Source organism: Myodes glareolus, chromosome 2 (genome assembly GCF_982192425.1).
Source record: "Myodes glareolus chromosome 2, mMyoGla1.1, whole genome shotgun sequence".
Classification (NCBI taxonomy): Eukaryota; Metazoa; Chordata; class Mammalia; order Rodentia; family Cricetidae; genus Myodes; species Myodes glareolus.
This window is the reverse complement of record NC_142027.1, coordinates 67,122,608-67,142,314: the sequence shown is the minus strand read 5'-3', so window position 1 is coordinate 67,142,314 and position 19,707 is coordinate 67,122,608. Positions and strand designations below refer to the sequence as shown.

General features: G+C 46.9%; 1 protein-coding gene across 21 annotated transcripts in view; it reads right to left on the bottom strand.

Annotated features, from left to right (window-relative positions):
• Kalrn (kalirin RhoGEF kinase) overlaps positions 1-19,707 on the bottom strand; it is a 598,618-nt gene that overhangs the window by 65,135 nt on the left and 513,776 nt on the right. For 13 of the 21 annotated variants that reach the window (XM_048454114.3, XM_048454118.3, XM_048454112.3 and 10 more), the window contains 3 exons: positions 8,351-8,634; positions 7,067-7,171; positions 3,365-3,460 (listed from right to left, as the gene is read on the bottom strand). In XM_048454114.3, the coding sequence (XP_048310071.3) occupies positions 3,365-3,460; positions 7,067-7,171; positions 8,351-8,634 (485 nt within the window). The remainder of the gene's footprint in view (positions 1-3,364; positions 3,461-7,066; positions 7,172-8,350; positions 8,635-19,707) is intronic. The other 8 variants (XM_048454115.3, XM_048454113.3, XM_048454126.3 and 5 more) reach the window with 3 other exon arrangements.

Below are 19,707 nucleotides of genomic sequence, written 5' to 3'. Positions count from 1 at the left end.
CTTTTTGATTGCCCAAAGAGCTAACATTTGCAGATGCCTGCTTATCAGCGTATGAAGCACGGCCATGCCTATGCCATCATCTTGAGATTAGATTCAGGCCATCAGGACTGCCTAACTGACATGTCATTTCTCTAGGGCTATGCTATCAGTAGGAGCCCAGAACTGGAACCTTCACCTTCTAGTTCTTCACAAACTTGCTACCAGTCAGAACCATAACTGCTAGAGAATAAAAAAATCTTATCAAGACTCACATGGGTGAGTGGTGGTGCACGTCTTTAATCCCAGCACTCAGGAGGCAGAGGCAGAGGCAGGCGGATCTCTGTGAGTTCGAGACCAGCCTGGTCTAAAGAGCGTGTAGCAGGACAGCTAAGGCTACACAGTGAAACCCTGGTTTGAAACTTTACAGCTTCACCAAAAAAGTTTCACATGGGGACAGCAGAAAAAGTGTTTCTGGCTCAGAGTTTAAGCGAGCCCAGGTAAAGTGGGTTATCTCTGCCAGGGGTGGGCATCCTCTCATGTAAACAGACACACAGGCTGAAGACAAAGCCAGCAAGGATGAACGCTGAAGGGTCCATCATGCCCAAGGCTTACCATGGAGGCTCTCTTGGGACTTATCTGCACTGGAGGCAAGCCTGCAAATCCTACATTCATTCTCCAATAGCAGCTTCTGGAAAGCTGATGGGAAACCACGGTGCAACCATGCCCAAGGGACTGCACTGGGGCACCCCTGGGACTTAGGGCCCGGGAGACCTCGCAGCCCTTGGGTAGAGCTAGGGAGTCAAACGACTTCTAAGTACAGAATTTGATGCCCTTCTTTGAACATTTAATAGAGAAATGTCTGGCAGATTCTGCACTAAAGCAAACTGTAAAATGAAATGACTCTTAATCGGAAAGAACTCCGCTGGTTCTTCCTCACACCACATTAAGACAACTGCCTCCAGGTCCAGGTTCTTTCCTCTGGAGCAAGTATCAGACCGACCTTTTCCTTCCCACAGCAGCGCTTCGGGCACTGGAAGACAGCCTTCCCCACACGTTTCTCCCGAAACTTAATCTCAGTTTCTTCAGCTTTCATTCAAATACCACGGACCACATGGTACTGGCTACTTCCTCCAGGGCCCTTCTAGTTCTTTTAAGGACGTGCTAGATGGCTGCATCTAGAATGAATAGATTACTCACATACAGCTCATCAAGGTGTGGCCGAACGGCTTGGAGTTCAGTGGCACCACTGGCTCTTGACTTGCACACTGAACTTTGACTGAGCAAGTCTGTGACTTTATTGTTGACACAAAGACTCAACTTCAAGTGACCAAGTCTGTGAGGCCACTGGCTGCTTTGCTCCATCAGATAAACCCTAGAACTTTTTTTTATGAGCTCTTAGACTCTTTCTTTAAAGTGAAAAGCTAATGAGAAATAAATAGGAACTTATTTTGGAGGTAAAAACGCAACTCCGTGTTCGCAAACATGGCTGAAATAGCCTCCGTTTACCGGTGTGCTTCACACAGTGAGTTGCGCTACAGCCATGCTACCGTGGGATGGGAAAGAAAAAAGGGGAGAAGAAAAAGAATCAAATTTTGGTGAGAAAATTCTAAGAAACCAAATCACTACTCCTTCATTCTTTTCTTAGTATGAGTTTGGTTTTGAGACATCTCTGTCACTGTGGGCTCCACATAGATCTTCAAGAAGTAATTATTGGTGGGAGAAGTTAATGCTTTTCTTATGGCAAACTCACCACAGAAAGGGCATTTTATTCGGTAGCTGTTGATTGAGAGCCTGGGATTGGGCCTGTGAACTCTGACCTCACCCCATTCTCCTTCCTCTCTGTCTGGGACATTTGCCCCCGTGGGGTATCCCAATAATTTTGCTCACGTCTCTAATACTAGTCCCACTGATCACATAGAGTGGAGCCAACAGTACGAAGGTTAGCAATAGTAAGCAGTGGGGTAAAGGTCACCCCGAATAGAAGCAGATATGGATTTTTGGAACAAGTATTCATGAAGAACTTTCTAAATGTAAAGATTACTATGCATTAATGGAAGGAAAGAACAGTACCAGCTCGAATAACTTGTGAGCAGGGGGGAAAATAGCAAATACAAATATTCCGCTATTTTAACAATAACAGAGCTATCGCTGATAGCCTGAAGCTTTGGGGACTTCAGAAGAAATCTGGCCAGGACTGGTAGAGGACTTCTTTGTGAGAGATGAAACTAGGTGGGGCCCCGAAGGACTGCCACTATGCATTAGATAAGCAAAAGTAAGGAGAACATTCCAGAGAAATGGGGGTGATAGGCACAAAACCTCGAGAGACACATAACAAGAGGGTGACTTCGTAAAGTCAAGTGTCCGCGATAGCCACAGGGAGAGACGACAGGAAAGTAGACGGCCTCCAAGAACTCGCCTTCTCACCCAAACCACACTCTACTGACACTGTTTGTTCTCTGTTCGCAACCACGAGGCGAGGCGGCTGGCCTGGGAGAGGACGCGCCACTGTCCTCCAGTCCCTAGGCCGAGGGGGGGGAGGGCTAGCGGTGCTGATTAAGGAGCCTTCCCAGCAGCAGTCTGGTGGAAGAGCAGTGAATTAGTCACATGAGAGTAGCAGGAAAAGCCAAACAGGTGGACCACAGAGAGACAGACAGCAAGATGCTTGGAACTACTGTCCTGTCGCTTACACTGACAAACATAGGGGGCCAGAGGGACAGCTCCAACCAAGTGATCCGCCTGGGAGGAGCATTAGCACACCACTGAAATCCTGAGCCAGCTCATGCTAATTGCCCTTCCTTCTGGTACTATGATTGGCCCATAAGACAGTCACAGGCTAGACCAGTTGTTTGTGACTCATGTTTGTCTTCCTCCTGTGACAGAGATACATTCTGGCTTTCTCAATTTCTTGTGGCAAGGTTACTCACATACGCCTCAACTCCTTGATTAGCAATGGTCTAATTTCTAAGGCCTGGTAAACTAGAAAGTCTCCGAACGAACCTGCCCAGTTCTTTAGGAATCCATATTCTGTCTCAGCAGCACAGGACACTGGCCTCCGGGCTAGCCTGAGACACCGCAGTCAGTGACTGAGTGCCATGTGTCTAGGAACCAGCTGCTCAGTTTTCAGTGAAGAGTATTTATTTGCCTTGGAAACTCCACTTTTCATTTACCTCAACCATAAAGGCCTCATTGAGTCCCTACGCCGACCCCACAGAAAGCTGAAAAGGCTCCTGGGGCATTTTTCAGAAGCCACTATTACACAAAATTATGCTACAGGAGGAATGAGTGAAATTAGGACATGGCTGACTGATCTGAGGCCCTGTTTGAGGCCCTGGACGCCACACGAGGTGAGACGTGACACAGAGCTGCCTCTGGGATGCCCACTTACCAGCTTGCTTTTGACCAGCTTTTCTATGGCACTGACAAGGTCGGCAGCAGTGGGTACTTCAGTGGAAGCCTGCCGGGCTGCTAGCAGAGAGGAGGACTGTAAGACATTGGACAGCAAAGGAAAAGCAGATTAGCGAGAAAAGAGGAACAGCAGTTAGGAAGCAAAGCAGACAGTCCAAAGCGCGAGGTACAGCTCTGTGTTCAGAGGACAGAGACGACAGAGGGAGACAGGGTGGGGTCGGGAGGGTAGTCGGGTATAGGTAGATCTACAGACCCCTTGTTAGGAATTCTAGCCAAAGTACTGGGTCTGGTTCTCCGTAGAGGCTGAGGGGAGGGGTCATTGACTCCCCCAGGAAACTCACAGCAAGGGCTATGCAGACTGATACTAGGGCATGGGGAACTGCTCTGGGGAGATCAGGACTTCAGCCTTTTATAGTAGCCCATTGCTGTTCCATGATCTGGGAGGTATGGACTATTCCAGCCTCCGATGTCTATGAAAGAGATAAAGTCCGTGTTTCGCTACTGTGTATCAAGCAAGCTGGACACCTCTCCTTGTATCTTTTTCCTCCCTTCCCCTCCCATTTACACACCCGCACTCATGCACACACGCACGCACACATGCACTCACACATGCAAGGGACTGGCAAGACTCTCAAAAGTAAGTACTAAAAGGAGTTATGTCCATGCTGGGGTTCCCAGAGGCTACCCTGCTCACATCAAAGGGAGCCTCAACTACAGGCCTCTCTGTGTCCCTCCCGTGGACCAGTGGCAAGGCTTCGTGTAGTGGCTGTTTGTACAATGGCTGGGTGTTCCTCCCACACACGGAAGGACCATTCTTGTTTATTAGTCTGCTGGTTTCTCCTTCTTCCACCCTCCTGAAGGGATGTGATGGCTCCCTCTGCAGCCATGTGTGTGCTTCTAGTCCAGGGCATCAGGGCAGGGGGCAGTGGCGTTCCCAGGCTGGGACATGAGGAAAGTGACTGAGAGCAAGGAAAGAGCTGTCCTGGGCTTGACCAGGCTTCACTTTTTCCTTTCAGGTTGGGGATGAGTTTTAAAAGGGCTTTTATGACACTGGGATTTGTCTCTACTGCATATACTCGCTTCTTGGGATCCCATTCTCTTTGGATGTATGTATACCTTGCTCAACCTAGATGTAGTAGGGAGGGCTTTGGACTTTCCAAAGGGCGGGGTGCATTGCCCTCTCTTAGAATTGGAGGGTAAGGGGTGGGAGGGTCCATGGAGGGAGTGGGAGGGAAGTGGGAAGAGGGGAGGGAGCGGAAATTTGGATTGGTATTTTTATTTTAAGCAATTAAAAAAAAGGGGTTTTTAAGTCTTTGCTTCTAAGATTGGGAGAGATCAAATACATGCAATTAAGAAAGACAACACTATTTTTTCCCCCCCATCTTTTGGGAGAATGTAGGAAAAAATTCTTGGTTTGGAAAACCGAGTTTCCATCTTTGATTTAGTAATCCTACTTCTGGGAACTCATTCCAGGGTCGGATGTGAGAAGGACAGACATGGGATCCTACTCAGGGATCATCAGGGCTGTTACTCAGAGGTACATAGACCGGAAACACCTGAGGCTGTTACACAAAGGGCCGGTCATGACAGTCACGGAGCATAAAGTCAGCGCAGTATTCTCGGTTACTGAAATTACAGCTACACAGGTAAACACTAAACAAAGCCAGACTAGATAAAGCATCAAACACGTCACACACATAGTGTAAGTGGGAAGCATCCAGACATGGAGGACTAAGCAGTCAGACATTAAATGGTTGGACTTTAAGAAGTTCCTGCCAGGTCTGGTGGGGACATACCTGGAATCTTAACACTCACTAGGCGGAGGCAGAACGACTGTGGCAAGTTCAAGGCCAGCCTAGTCCACAAAATGATTTTCAGGCCAGTCAGAGCTACATAGTGGGACTGCCTCCGAAAAACAAAACTGTTTTAATAAATCCAACTCTATTTGCTAGGAGTACTGAGACTTATCCCAATCTTCATTATTCCAACAAAAACCAAGTGAACTAAACTCAAACAAGTCAGTGTGGGGACAGAATTAATGTGTCTAAGATGGGACACCTGCAATGCACTATGTGTGACAAAGAAAAGGACCACATAGATGCCTGGGGCAATCTGTATTCTCAGTTAAAATTTAGCCAGGGACGACTTAACACACATTCACCCCCCAACAAACTGTTTGAGGGGACTAGGAGAAGGTTCATGACCTTTCTGTTTTATGTAGGCAAAGCAACCTGGGAACTCTACCCTCCCCCCCGCACCCCCCCCCTCACACTAGTACTGTTCATAGGATGTTTTACAAGGTGGGTGGGTGAAGTTAGCAGGTGAGTTCTCATGAAGGTGAAGGTCGGTCATCTCTGCCTCTGGGAATCCCTTCGGGCACAATGGCATGCTTCTGTTGTTTTATTTCCCAGTGCCCCAGAGTCAAGAGGCCTCAGAATCTAGGGTCTAAACATCTCTGTAGAAGGGGACACAACTGTGTGCTTCTTAGGGTAAGTATTAAGGCAGACCTTGAATAACTCCGGGGTTAAAAACCAAATGCAAAGCAGACAGGATCAAAATAAAAAATGCTGGGACACCCATAAGCAGAGCCTATGAAAAGTCTGCCACCTCTCTACGCTTGGCCTGCAGACTGACTCAAAGGAGGCTTTTCCAGTACAGAGAACAGGACAGAACACAGTGAGAGCCAGAAACAGCCAGGACAACTGCACTACCTCTACAAAACGACACTCTGGAAGAAAATTGGAAGTACAACCCAGTGCTGGAACTCCCACATCGAGGGCCAGAGTCACAAGTACAAGCCACTGTATAAGAAGGCAAGAAAAACCCAACGGAGCACAAAGCATGGCTGCAAGGAAAGCAAGGAGAGACAACACAATCGAAGCTCCAGTTGGGCGTGGTAGCCCACGCCTTTACTCCTGGCGTTGGGGGGACGGGGCAAGTAGAGCTCTGTGAATTTGGGGCCGGCTTGATCTACATAGTGAGTTTCTGGCCAGAAAAGGTTACACAGTGAGACCCTGCATCAAAAGAACAAAAAGCAAGCCCATGTTCCAGGTCAGCGCCTGAGAGTCAGGGCCACTGGAATCGAGCTTCCGCTCTCGAACAAGCAGAATGACCTAACCGTCGGGGCATGTCACAGGACACAAACTTTTCCCGATGCCAGCAAACAGGGCATTTTATAAAACAAAGGGCTGTGGCAACAGGGCATGCTTCACTTTTCCATGCTAGGCGACACCCTTCCACTGCCAGCACCTCTGCCCCGCATGCCGAGATGGCAGTTTTAGTGACACTGGCTCCAGCAGAAGGGGCTGCAATTTGACCTTTAGAACTGAATGCAGAAGACAACTAAAGCACAGGCTGTATGTCAGGCATCACCCAATGATTGACACCTGAGCCCTCACAGATTCCTTTGAGACAACCAATTCCTCTTGGCATCTGTTGCCTGCAGATACAGTATCAGGACCCTCTATCAAGAGCATGTGTTCCCAGATAGATCCCTGCTTTAACCAGTGTTTATGTATCCCTCGGCTACCCAGAACAAAGCCAAGCCTGGGTAACGGTGAGAGAGGACATCTACTAACCAACAGCACCTACGTCCCTGTGGGTTCTCTAGGGGAAGGCGCTGATGGAGAGGGCAGCACCGTTCCAGTCTCATAGACCCAAGAAATCTCAGCAGGGCTCCTACCATCTCATCCTGGGTGGGGTCGTTGTCAAAGATCTTCATGGGCGGAGGAAGGGGCGTGTGTGACTCTTCATCTGGCTCATCTTCGCCCCAACCCTTCTTGCTCTTCTAGAACAAAAGAATGTCATTAGGTACTGCTACATCAATAAAAGACGCCAATAATTCAGGACTTGACATTATCGGGAAGAAACGCAAAGGGAGAAAGTTTGAAGACTAACTTTTAAACTAATTTCTTCCCCCCTCCCCACTTTTTCTCCTCAAGAGTCCAGGCTGGTCTCGAACTCATGATCCTTGTGTCAGCCTGCTGGGTACTGGGATTACAGGAATGTTACATGCCACCAGGCCAGGACTAACTTCAAATTTTTTCCAAAAGACTATTAAACTACCTCCAAATCTCACCCGGTTTTGTGCCATTTAAGGGGGGGGGGGGGTCTAGTTATGCATCGAGAAGGCTGTCTCAGCTTCAGCCGACACCGGAATAGGTTCGTTACACAGACAAAGCAAGCGTTTCACCCTCCAGGATAAAAATGCATCCCGTATATTTTTATTACAGAATCTCGGCTCTGCAAACACTCAAGAGATTACGGAGCCTAACGTCTTGGCTAAAGCCCAGTTCTCTGTGACAAATGTGAGGTCAGAGGAGCTCATTATGGCCCATTTCATCATCACCAGCTGTCGCCATCCACGTTCCTCACTGAACTGAAACCCCGCTCGCTGTGACCTTCATGTAGTCTTCAGCGCTATCCCTCTGCAACCCCTTATTTGTTTGTGTGTTTGAGATAAGCTCCCACTGTGCAGTCTCAGCTTGCTTAGAACTTAACACGTGGAACAAGCTGGCCTTGAATTCAGAGACCAGCTGCCTCTGCCTCCCAAGTGCTGGAACTAAAGGAGTGTCTCACCACACATGGGCATCTGCAACACCCTTTGACCTGTGGCATTGCTCACAATGCTTGACTGCTGCTCAGCCTCTGGTTTGCTGAGTGATGTAGTCTCAAGCCTTGCATTCTTACTCTGTATCTGGCCAGGTTTGATGTCACCCTCAGTAGAGGCAAGGGATCAACCGCCTCTTCTCTGGCTAGCGCCCTGTCTCGGAATCTGACAATCTTTGTTTCTGTCTACTTGATCGTCTCAGTGCCTATCAGTCTCGGGATGGGGCACAAATCAAAGCAATCAAGTCTCAAGGATGGAAAGTTCAAGATGATGCAGTACTAGAGATGGTAGACCCTTCTGTGTGGGAAGCATGTCAGCGGTCCCTCACGGTAGAAGAGAGCTGGCCCTAGTAGGTACCTCGTCAGCACTGTCTCCCTGAGGGGTCGTCTCATCCCCAGGCTTGGGTGATCCCAGGTCGAAGCTCTTCCGCCCATCGCGTACTTTTTTCTGCTTTTTGATGTTTCCATCTGCTTTCCCACTGTTGAGACGACGCACGGGGCTGGTTAGCCATTTTTTAAGGGTGTTGGTGGAGCGCTTGGGACCAGGCGAACTGTGGATGGAGTTCAGGGAGTGTTGAGACTGAAGGTTGGCCACTGACTCGGACTTGCCTCCATTTTCCCCAGAGGAATGAGAGTAAGAATCTGTGGAGAAAGGGCAGACAGAAGCATCCTGTCAGAAGCGGTTAAAACAGGTGTTTGAACGCCGGCTATGGCAGCTTCGGCCTCAGGAAGGTAGGCCGAAGTCAAGAAAGTCAAGAAAGGCAGAAAGTCAAGGCTGGCTGTGGACCAGGCAAGGGACAACAGTAACATTTGACACTGACACAAATGTTCACATGTGAGATGCCATTCCAGTTTTATGGAAACAGGAATACATGGGAGACAAAGGCTCCTGCTTCCATGAAGGTTATATTCTGGTGGGAAATACAATACACCATGAGAACAACAAAATCAGGAAAATGTAAAGTATCATAGATAATGAAAAGGGCTTTACCAAAAAAATAATAATAATAAGATTAGGAAATGCAACGGGGAGTAGATGCACAAATTAATGCTCAGGCAGTCTTGCGACTTGGTGTCTGAATGTGGTCCTAACGGCAGTGAGAGACAAGCCATGCGGCCTTTTAAGCAAGCGGTAAATGAGCAAACACAGATGTTCCAAGTTAGTATGTGGGGTAGGCTAGGGATGGAATCAGTGCAGAGAGAAGGGGAACAGTGTTAGAACGGAGGTAAGGGAAGCAAATGGGAGGGACCACTAGGACCTGGAGTCTTATTTTATTATTATTAACATAATATTTTTATGCCTTTAGCTTTTACTTGCAGGGGAAATTCTTAGAAGATTGATACCATCTATCATATATATTAAAATTTCATTCTTATTTTTAATTGAGGACAGTGGACTCAGACTATCTAAGAGGTTACCATATTCCTTTCAGCCGAGAGACACTGGTGGCTTGGAGGATGGTACCAGTGGCTATCAGAAGAGATCAGATTCTGGATTTTTCATTTGTTTGTTTTGTTTTTTTCGAGACAGGGTTTCCTAATAGTCCTATGGAGTCAGTCCTGAAACTTGCTTTGTAGACCAGGCTGGCCTTGAACTCACAGAGATCCGCCTGTCTCTGCCTCTCGGATTTAAAGGGTTAAAGGCGTGTGCCACCACAGCCTGGTACTGGATATGTTTTGACAATAGGACAGGCAGAGCTTTCTGACAAACTGTGCATGACATATGAACAAGAAGAGTCAGGATAACTTGGGTTTTGCCCAGAACAACTATTAGGATGATAGTTGTTCATTATCGTTTCTGAGGTGGGGCAGAGTGTGGAAAGAGTGGCTTTGAGGGTAGACAGAAAGGAGGCCAGTTGTGGCCATCTGAGATCCTTTTAGACAGACACTAACAGACAAGCCGACACTGCTGGACTTCAAGTCTGGAGCTCAGGGCCCAAAGTGCTGGTAGCCAGAGATGACTGGGGGTTGTCCGTGAAGAGATGGTGCTGGAAGCCATGAGTGAAAATGCCAAGGGACATGAGCATTGGGAAGGGAGAAGTCTGGAGACTCAGCAAGAAGCAGGAGGATGCGGAGACAGGGGAAATGTCGGAGAGGCCAGGGGGATTGAGAGTAGTCGTTGGCCTGGAGGCTGCATGTGGGAAGCGTCTGCATGGAGGAAGGAGAATCAGCTGTGTCAAACACTCCTTGACAGGCCAAGGGTACTGACCAAAGAGTTAAGCCTTAAACTTAGTTACACCAATGTCACTGGTGACTTTGCAAAAAAGCAGCTGTGTGATGGAGGGGGCTAGGCTGATTACACAGAGTGGCGGACGGGAGAGAGGAGGCAGCAGAGAGCAGAGAATTTTTGTTTTGTTTTAAAGGGACAATGATTGGAGATCAAGAGAGTTTGTTTTGTTTTGTTAAATAGGAGAAATCAGCATATTGTCTGTAAGCTGCTAGGCCATTTGTTGACTATCTCAACGCTTTAATGAACTTGCAATAGCCTAAGCATTTCTCATGGGCCATCTTATTTTGTTCTTTGACAACATCATGAGCTCATGGGGGTGTATGTGGGGTTAGTCTTATCTTCATTTTTACAGAAGAGGAAACTGCCCATTTAGAGACATCAATCAATTTGCCCAAGGACATACAGCTCCTAGGGACCGGGTAAGAACTGTATGCCATTCAGCCGGATGGAGCAATAAACTATGCTACTGGTCCTTCATGCATTTCCATGCCCAGTACATCAGTTTCCACCAACGACAGGCACAGCAAACCCAGGGAAGCCATGCTATTGGAGTGGGACGGTTAGAGAAAGCACAGCATAGGAGAAGCATGTAAGACAACCCCTATTGAATTCCTCCAGTTCCTGACATCCGAATACCTGCTAATCTCTGAAGGAACCACCACTAGTTATACAGAGTTCAGCCTATAAAATACCTTGACTAATCCAAGGACGTGATTTTAAAGTCTGCTTCGGTGTTGCTATAGCTTCTTCTGCTCAGTGATGCTTGTTTTTATGTTGGTTTGTTTTTGCCTGTTTTTTAAGATAGGGTTTCTCTGTGTAACTGTTTCAGCTGTCCTGGAAGTCACTCTGTAGATCAGGCTGGCCTCAAACTCAGAGATCCACCTGCCTCTACCTCCTAGGTACTGGGATTAAAGGCGTGCGCCACCACCACACAGCCAGTAAGGCTGTTTTATTGTTATATTGGCGTTGGGAAAACAGGGTCTCTAGACGTCTAGATGTTGCATAGCAACATCAGCATATTGGTACTCAAGTCAAGTACCAAGCAAGCACTATTAACCAGCAACAATGTCACAGAGAATGAGGTAGACAGCGAGTTCTAAAAATAGAAGACACAGGCTGCGTTTTCATTGACCTCTTGTCCAGCTACACACACACACACACACACACACACACACACGCTCACGTGCACACAGCAGAGCGACGTGGGGAGAGAGAGAAAAAGAACAGACCAGCAAGGCAGAGCATGAAAGACAAAGATATTTTGCAAAGCAGTGGGTGATTAATTGCCAGCAGGCTGGTATGGCCAGACTGGCCTGAGAAGTGAGCAGAGTTCAGAGAAGGGTCATATCTGTGTAGGAGGGACTGGCCTGAAGAGGCTTAAGGGAAGAGATGTTTGGGAGGGAGTGTTCCCAAAAGGTAGGATAACAAGAGCCAAAGCACAGCCAGGGAAATGGAAAATAAGTTAGCCAGGCCAAGGTAGGTCCTTGGTAGGGAACAAGATCAGCGGGGGAGAAACTGGGTGGGAGAAAACACTTGTGAAGACATCAGATAACGAATATGAACTTTATTATGAGATTCTGGTGGGAAATGATATGACAAAAAAAAAAGGTAGTTTTGTTTTTCAAATTAATCTGGCAACTCTATACCACTATCTTGGAAGAAGGGTTTGGAATCCAGATGGTCCTATGAGGCCCATGTGCCCAGGCTAGGGAATATGATACTGTTAGCGTCTGGGAGACAAGTTAAAGGTAAGTGTGTCATGAGTGCGCATCACTGGAGTCCTGAGACAGCTGATCTCCACCCCAGCCCCATGGCTGCCAGTTTGCATACTGGTCTTTAAACCAAGAAAATGGCTGGGTATTTAGACAGTGTTCTTGTGGCTTTTCACGCCTCCTCAGAGACTCATGATTTCCTCTGTGATTCTGCACTGCCTTAGATCTGGACAAGCCATCTCATCTGGCCTTGGAAACCCTCAAGCTTAGATGAAGCCAATAGGGCAGAAAAGAAAATCTTGAAACGAAGTTAGCAAATGCATTTGCCAACAGAGAGCTGCTCCCGGCATCTCCCATGGCCCGAGACCCTGAGCTCCACGCTGGGGCCCTGCTGGGGCCTTTCTCGGGGACTATTAGGGATTTGTGCATAATTTGGAAAGCAACAGCAGAAGATGGGTGTTTAGAAGCACAAATGCGGAGTTCCTAAAATTCCATGGTACAAAGGAGAACCTAGGGGGCTGCTCTGCTTGGGGGACATCTGGGGATTCACTGGTACCTCTTGAAGGACAAAGGTGTAATCTTATCTCAGAAAATTCCTCCCTGGCTGTGGTCTGGCGTGTGTTGACATTATTTCTCAAGTGTTTGGGATGGGTGATAAGCATCTGCGGTAGCACTGAAAGAAACAGGGCCTCTCTGCAGAGAAGTGGCAGACTCTCTACATTCACCAGGCCCCAGGGATGCAAGGGACTCCAAGTTCTCAGAACCTAGGTTTATAGCATGTGCCGTGTCAGCAAAGTGAGAGGCTCAACCACAGCCTCTTCTCTTTAGTTACCAAGCAAAGCGGACCACATTCCAAGAAAAGCACGAAACATTAATGTAGCCTTGTTTCAGTTTCCCTCGATGGCGGGGAAAGAACTACATCTCCACAGAAGAAAACTGCTCTACCAGTTGTGAGTTTAGCATCCCCAAGGACCAGAACAGTGTATCGATAGGTTTCAGCTGAAACCCAGGGAACACATAAGAGGAAAACACAAACTTCGATTCTCTATTCCCAACACAGGTCTTACACAATACACACGTGGTTTTTTCTTACACATCAAGCCAGCAATTGGTCTGGCAGTGGAACCAGTTAGACGTCGCTAATTCAAGTCAACCCTGGCACTGTCGGCCGTAGAGAAGGCATTTGATCCCATAGGATGGTGGCTCGGTCCCCAGTTCTGCTCTACATTGCCACCTGAGAGGCCAATCACAAGTCCCAGGTTGTTTCACCTATGCTTCTATTGACTAGCCACAAACTGAGATTCCCACACCTCCTTTTTGGGCTTTATTAATTTTCTGCATTGACTCTCAGAACTCAAGGAAACAATGCTTACTGACTTATAATAAAAGATCAATCAAAAGACACAAATGATAGTTTCTAGGTCATTAAAGGTAGCTCTTCCATCCCTCTTTAGATGTACTATCTCTCGGGCACCTACCTGCATCACATTACCCAAAGGTTCTCTAACTCCATTCTCTTTGGGAGTTTTTAGGGAAGCTTCAATCTATAGACATGGTCGACTAAATTGCCAAACAACATAAACTTTAGCCCCTCTCTTAACCCCAAAAGTTGTGGAGTGAGGCTGATAATCCCAACTGTGTAATCCTGCCATGGTGGTTGGGTGACTTGAGTCCACTGGGAAGGGCTAAGAATCACCACTTTGGAGATTCCTATGATTTGAGAAGTTGTGTTGCGACCATTTGGAGTCCTGACCTCCAGCTGCTCTTCCCCGCTAGAGATCTTTACTTTCCTTCTGATTTGAGTTACTAAAGGCTGTGTCAAAGTTGTTTACCAGCTCTGCTTCACGAGCACGTGTTGCTTTGACCCTGAGGATCAGAGGTTAAGGTTTTCACCTGTTGGCCCACCTGACTGTTGGGTATATAAGCCTCCGTGGTGCAACTGAATAAAGGGCTTCTTGCCAGTGACTAGAGGTTCGTGTCTCTGTCTCTCTGTTGGTATGTGTTTGTGTGTTTCAACCTCCAGTCTCTTGCCTGAAGCTCGCGAACTGTATGATAGCGCATACAGCGCAGACAGGCGTTGTGTGCTGCCAAGTTGTATCCTGGGAAACAGATAACAATGTCAAATGTGTATCAGGGTCCGTGTATGTGTAAGGTGATTTCCGGAGGATTTCCTAGGTTGTTCTGAATGGTACCTCTCAAGATTGGAAAATTCATTTTCAATCCATTCTTCTGCATTCAATCATGCCAACATCATGTTTCCATGTAATGTATAATAAGGTATTGTGAAACTGATAAAAACACACAAGATCTAGTTGTTGCTTTAGACAGGGTCTTGGTGTGTAGTTTTGGCTGGCCTGGAATTCAATATGTACACCGAGTTGGCCTCTAGGTTACAGAGATCTGCCTGCCTCTGCCTCACAAGTGATTGGACTTAATTTGTACATACACTGCCACACATGGCTAGCGGATCAATATCAACGCTTACATACCTGATTTAGATCAGCGGTTCTCAACCTGTGGGTTTTGATTCCTCTTGGGGTGGGGGTCAAAGAATTCCTTCACAGCGGTCACCTAAGACCACTGGAAAATATACAGATTTACATGATGATTCATAACAGTAGCAAAATTACAGTCATTAAGTGACAAAGAAAATGATTTTACAATTTGGGGGTCGCCGTCACCCTGACATGAAGGACTGTATTAAAGGGTGGAAGCCTTCGGGAGGTTGAGGACCACTGCTCTAGATGGTCGTTAGGTCTGTAATTGGCTCCCTGGTATTTATCATAAGACTGTATGGGAAACTTTGACTCTGATGGTTAAAATAGAAAACCCCAAAGATTTCTAACATTGTGACATGGTCACAGAAAGGCCCTTTAGCCTCCTGGCTCCAAAAATACAGAAAGAGTTGTAAATCCGGCCTATTGCTCTCCACACTTTCAGTTATATCAATGTATCTGCCTGAAAAAGGTATGTACACAGACATCCCTGCCATCTCTGTCTTCCTAGGAGTAACTTACTTAGTATTTTTCATTCTGGAATGAACATGTAGGAGGCTATAAGATGAGCAGAGCAAGAGTAAAAATTCTCTGGATGATAAATACATATATATGTTTCTAAGCATGTGCAACACAGACCTATAGTCAGTATGAATATGTCCTACGTGGCCTAAGATAACAAACCAAACAGGTCTTTTAGGGGAATGTTCATCAAAGCCAAACCCCTAGTTACATATTCAGCAGAGGGCCTGATGCTGTGTACCACCAGCTCTTGGTGTGGCTGGCTTCCCGGCAAACCATCTGCTTGGCATCATGATGCCTAGGCTGCTCAGTGCTGGAGAATGAAGCAAGCTGCTTCAGAGCCAGCAGTGGGAACTGAAGCCGAGGGAGAAACCTGGCTGAGCTGTGGGCACTTTGCTGCCACTGCAGTTTAGCCTGAACTGGGCAAGCTTGCCGTGGCACAGGATATCCCGCCCCCCCTAGTCATTCTCAAGTCTCAGACACACAAGGTTAGCCCCTGCTCCTGCTGACTGCACTAAAGCCCTTGTGCTAGCTTCAAGAGTTCCTCTCCAGTGAGTCCTCTACCAGCCCATCTCTCTTTACTGAGACTTGGCATCTTTATAAACGCTGTATATTTAAATTCCCATTCTTTTAATGTTGATGTCTGATTTGTCTCATTGAAGTACAAAATCACGGGCCACTCCAAACCCTGAATCCTTGGTCTTGGATTCTGTCTCAGTTCACTTCCACTTAGTGACCCCTTCTTTTGCCCTGTGCTGCTATTCTAGCCCACAGAATGCAGATCTGAGCCACAGAACTGATTCTGAATGCAGTGCCACCTACATAGGCCAGACATCCTTCTACCTCCACAGCCCTTTGGAACATCTGTTCTTCACAGGACAGTCTTTGCCATCTCCACGGGAGTCTCCTTAATTCTGTCCTAACTCAGTCCTGATTCCCCACAGCTCCTGCTGACTGTCCACCCATCACTTTAACCTTCACCCCATGCTTTAGCTCCTTCCAAGCTGCCACAGACGCAGAGCTACACTGAGAAAGTTCCCAATTGCTTATCTTCAGGGTTTCCTTGGCCCCAGTTACCCTTGCATCATTTCTGAGATAAAAATGGAGAAAAGGAAAAGTCCTCAGGGGTCCTGAATGCATCTTCTCAGATAAGTATCCCTAAAGTTTGAGGCTCCACTGACAGGTCCATGCTGCTCTATGGATTCCTTCTTATTATGACACCATGTCGTGGGCTTTGTAAGCTGAGGTCTGTCTCCACTGACCAGTGGTAGATTTAGAAGCTTGATCCACTGCATGAGGTAGAAGCCTGTGAAACTGTTCTGCTGCTCCCCAAGGGCAAACATTCTAGACATCGCTTCAATCTCCGCACCCATCGCAATCTCCTGGATCTGGCCACACAGTCTGGAAGGGAATGTGCGCTCCTTCCAGACTGTGCCGAGGTCTTAAGAACTGTTCAAATGAGCCAATAAATGAACGTGGTGCAATATGACTCATTCTGAACCAACAAAGGATGCACCGTATTCATATTAAAACCAAAGTACAGAGCTTTTCTTGTTTAAAAAAGAATAAATGAGTTTTCCATGTCAGGTTATCAACCTGTGGGCAGCAACCCCTTGGCTCATATATCAGATATTTACATTGTGATTCATAACAATAGCAAAATTAGGGACTGGAGAGATGGTTCAGCAATTAAGAGCACTGGCTGCTCTTCCAGAGGACCTGAGTTCAATTCCCAGCACCCACATGGCAGCTCACAGCTGTCTGTAACTCCAGTTCCAGGGAATCTGACACCTTCACACAGATATACATACAGGCAGAACACTAGTGAACATAAAATGAAAATTTAAAAAATAGATTAGAAAAACAGAAGCAAAATTAGTTATGAAGTAGCAACTAAATAATTTTATGGCTGGGGTGACCACAACGTGAGGAGCTGTATTAGGGGTCACAGCGTTAGGAAGGTTGAGAAGCACTGCTCTATGTGATATCATCTAGCATTCCCTAGATTGATATGAGGAAAGTCCTTGATAACAAAGACTGTGAAGGATGCAGAAGACGATGGGAGGCTCCTAAAGAAACAGGGGCTGGGGCTGTCGACGCTGCACACCTATAACCCAGCTCTCAGGAGGCTGTGGCAGGATTGAGAATGCCAGGCTAGCCTGGGATAAACAGCAAGACTTTTATTTTTAAAATCTGTATAAAACACAACGACAAACTGAAAAAAAAAAAAGAAATACCATATAATCCAGCAAGCAGCTCTCCTGGGGCAGTCTCTTATGCCCCAACAAGATCATCTGATATTATTTGGCATTATCTGGGGCTAATACCAAAAGGAATGAAAGCACAACCTTATATAAACATATCTGTGTCCCAACGTTCCTTGTAGTGTTGTTCACTGTGACCAGAACAGGAAAACTGCCAGTGTTTTTTGAACAAATGTATAGCACATACATATTAGGCGTATTTTACATAATATCATTCAGCCTTTAAAAAGGAGATTTACCTATTTGTCACAACACGAATGAACCTGAAGGACAGTGGACTAAACGAGATAAGCCAGGAACAGAAAATGATAATATGATATTTCTTAATGTGAAATCTTTAAAAAGTTATATGTCTGCATGTGTGTGTCGGGGGGGGGGGACACACAAATATATCAGAGAAAGAGAATGAAACAGTGGCCACCCAGTGCAGGGACTGGGACTGAGGTAAGAAAGAGATGGCGGTCAGGGGATGTGACGGGACAGACAGGTGGATGAACAAGGCTAGAGGTCTACTGCACAAGGCCAGGATCAGCACTAGTAAAACTGCTGTTGAACGGGTAGACTTTGGTTGTCCTTGCCATGAAAGAAGGGGTCACTCTGAGATGACAGCTGGTTCTGTTTCACCATAGGAACCTTGTGACTATCTATATGCATCCCACAAAATCATGTCCTGCAGCTTAAAAACATACAGCAAAATTTACTCAAAAACAAAATTACACGCAACGACGCTCTCCCTTCCTCCTTTTTGACAGTGTGCACATACTCAGTTTAACCCTGTTACATCACACGCTGCAAACGACTCCCACAGACTGCCGAGGCTAACTCAGTCTCTCGCCGGTCACAGGCTCTTCACAAAGGGTTCTGCACTACCATCTTCTTTGCATTGTCTCGGTCACTGCCCTCCTTCAGCTCACTCAGTCCACCTGGGTCAGCTCTACCACAGCCTCCACGCTGGTCTCTCTGCATTCACTGGATACAGCTCTGCTACTATGGCAACCACACCACCTTGTTCAGCCACTCTCACAAACCTGCTCACCAAGACCCACTTGTCAGCCTGCTGCTTAGTTTCAGATGCCTAGTCAGGCTCGAGTGAACCCTTCCAGCCCCTTCAGCATCTGGGCACCAGGCATAGCAAGGCTCTCAAACCACGGTCTTTAGGCAAATAGTATCAGTAGCACCTAGGAACTGAGCAGAGATAGAAAGTCTCAGAGCCTGTGGTAGGTCAGAAACTATGGGGGTGGCTTGCCATGGGAATCAGGGGCAGCTCAATTTTGAAAAGCACTATTCCATATGAAGACTCCACTCTGGTCCTAATTCCTCAAGCCAACAATATATCCACCATGCTACATTCCTCCTGGCTCCCCTTCCCCTTTAGCTGTCTGTTCTTCTGAAGATGATCCAGGAGTCTTGAACAGTTAAAGCCAGACACTGTGCTTTTCTCTGACACACGCTTGTGTCCCTCCTTGGCACTGATGAACGCTAGCTTACACAGTTGCCTTGCTGTGGAATGCCCTGAGGACAGATGTATTACCCATCTTTGTACCCTGTGCACAAATTCTTTAGCCATTACATTACCAGTAAGGAATAGTGCAGGGCTAGAAAAGATAAATCATTGGAGTGTGGGTATTTTTAGAACCAAAGACCTCTAAGAAAAAGTCATTGTCAGTGTGGTCCCTGACTCCTAGACAGTAATGGTTATCAAGACACACTTCTGTTTCCTGCGTTCCTTAAGATGGCCAAGGTATTGCCCTTTTAAAGACAACCGAAATTAAGTCACTTGCTTCTTGACTATTTGAACCTTTAATACATCAGTGTAAGTGCTGACTGCAGAGGGAAAGCAGCACTTAGCAAATGACTATTAAAATGTCCTTGGCCTCAGTGTGGCTGGCATGGATCTTGGCTAGCACTCCATTCAAGTCCAGGATACAAATGTGAACCAGACTCCTGAGGAGAGTGTCCTGACATCAGAGTTGCTGGTCAAACCCAAAACCTGTTGCAAAGGCTCCAGCAGGAGACTCACCATGGTCCAGTTCAGTTATTTTAAGCTGATCTGTCACCACAAGAAAGCCTACCCAGAAGGCCGTGGGAAGCCGGCTTGGATTCAGGTGCTGATGTGCCCTTTGCAGTAACCTTGCTCAAAGTAACTTCCAGAGGCTTCTCTGCAGGGATAGGGAGGAGTTGGGAAGGGTGACTGGAAAGCTTAAGACTGTCATTAAGTGCTGCTCAACCCAAATGCTGACGTGGAAATTCTCCTAGGAAACAGAGACAAGCAAGAGAAAACTGACCTCGTGCAGGAAAAAGCAGCTGATTGAAGGTTAACAATGGCCTGTTTCCAGTGTTCTGTTTTGGTTATCTACTGTGTGTGTGTGTGTGTATGTGTGTGTGTGTGTGTGTGTGTGTGTGTGTGTGTGTATGCCTGTGTGCATGTACACCTGTATACATGTGTATGTGCATGCATAGTGTACACACATAAACGTGTGTGCATGCATGTG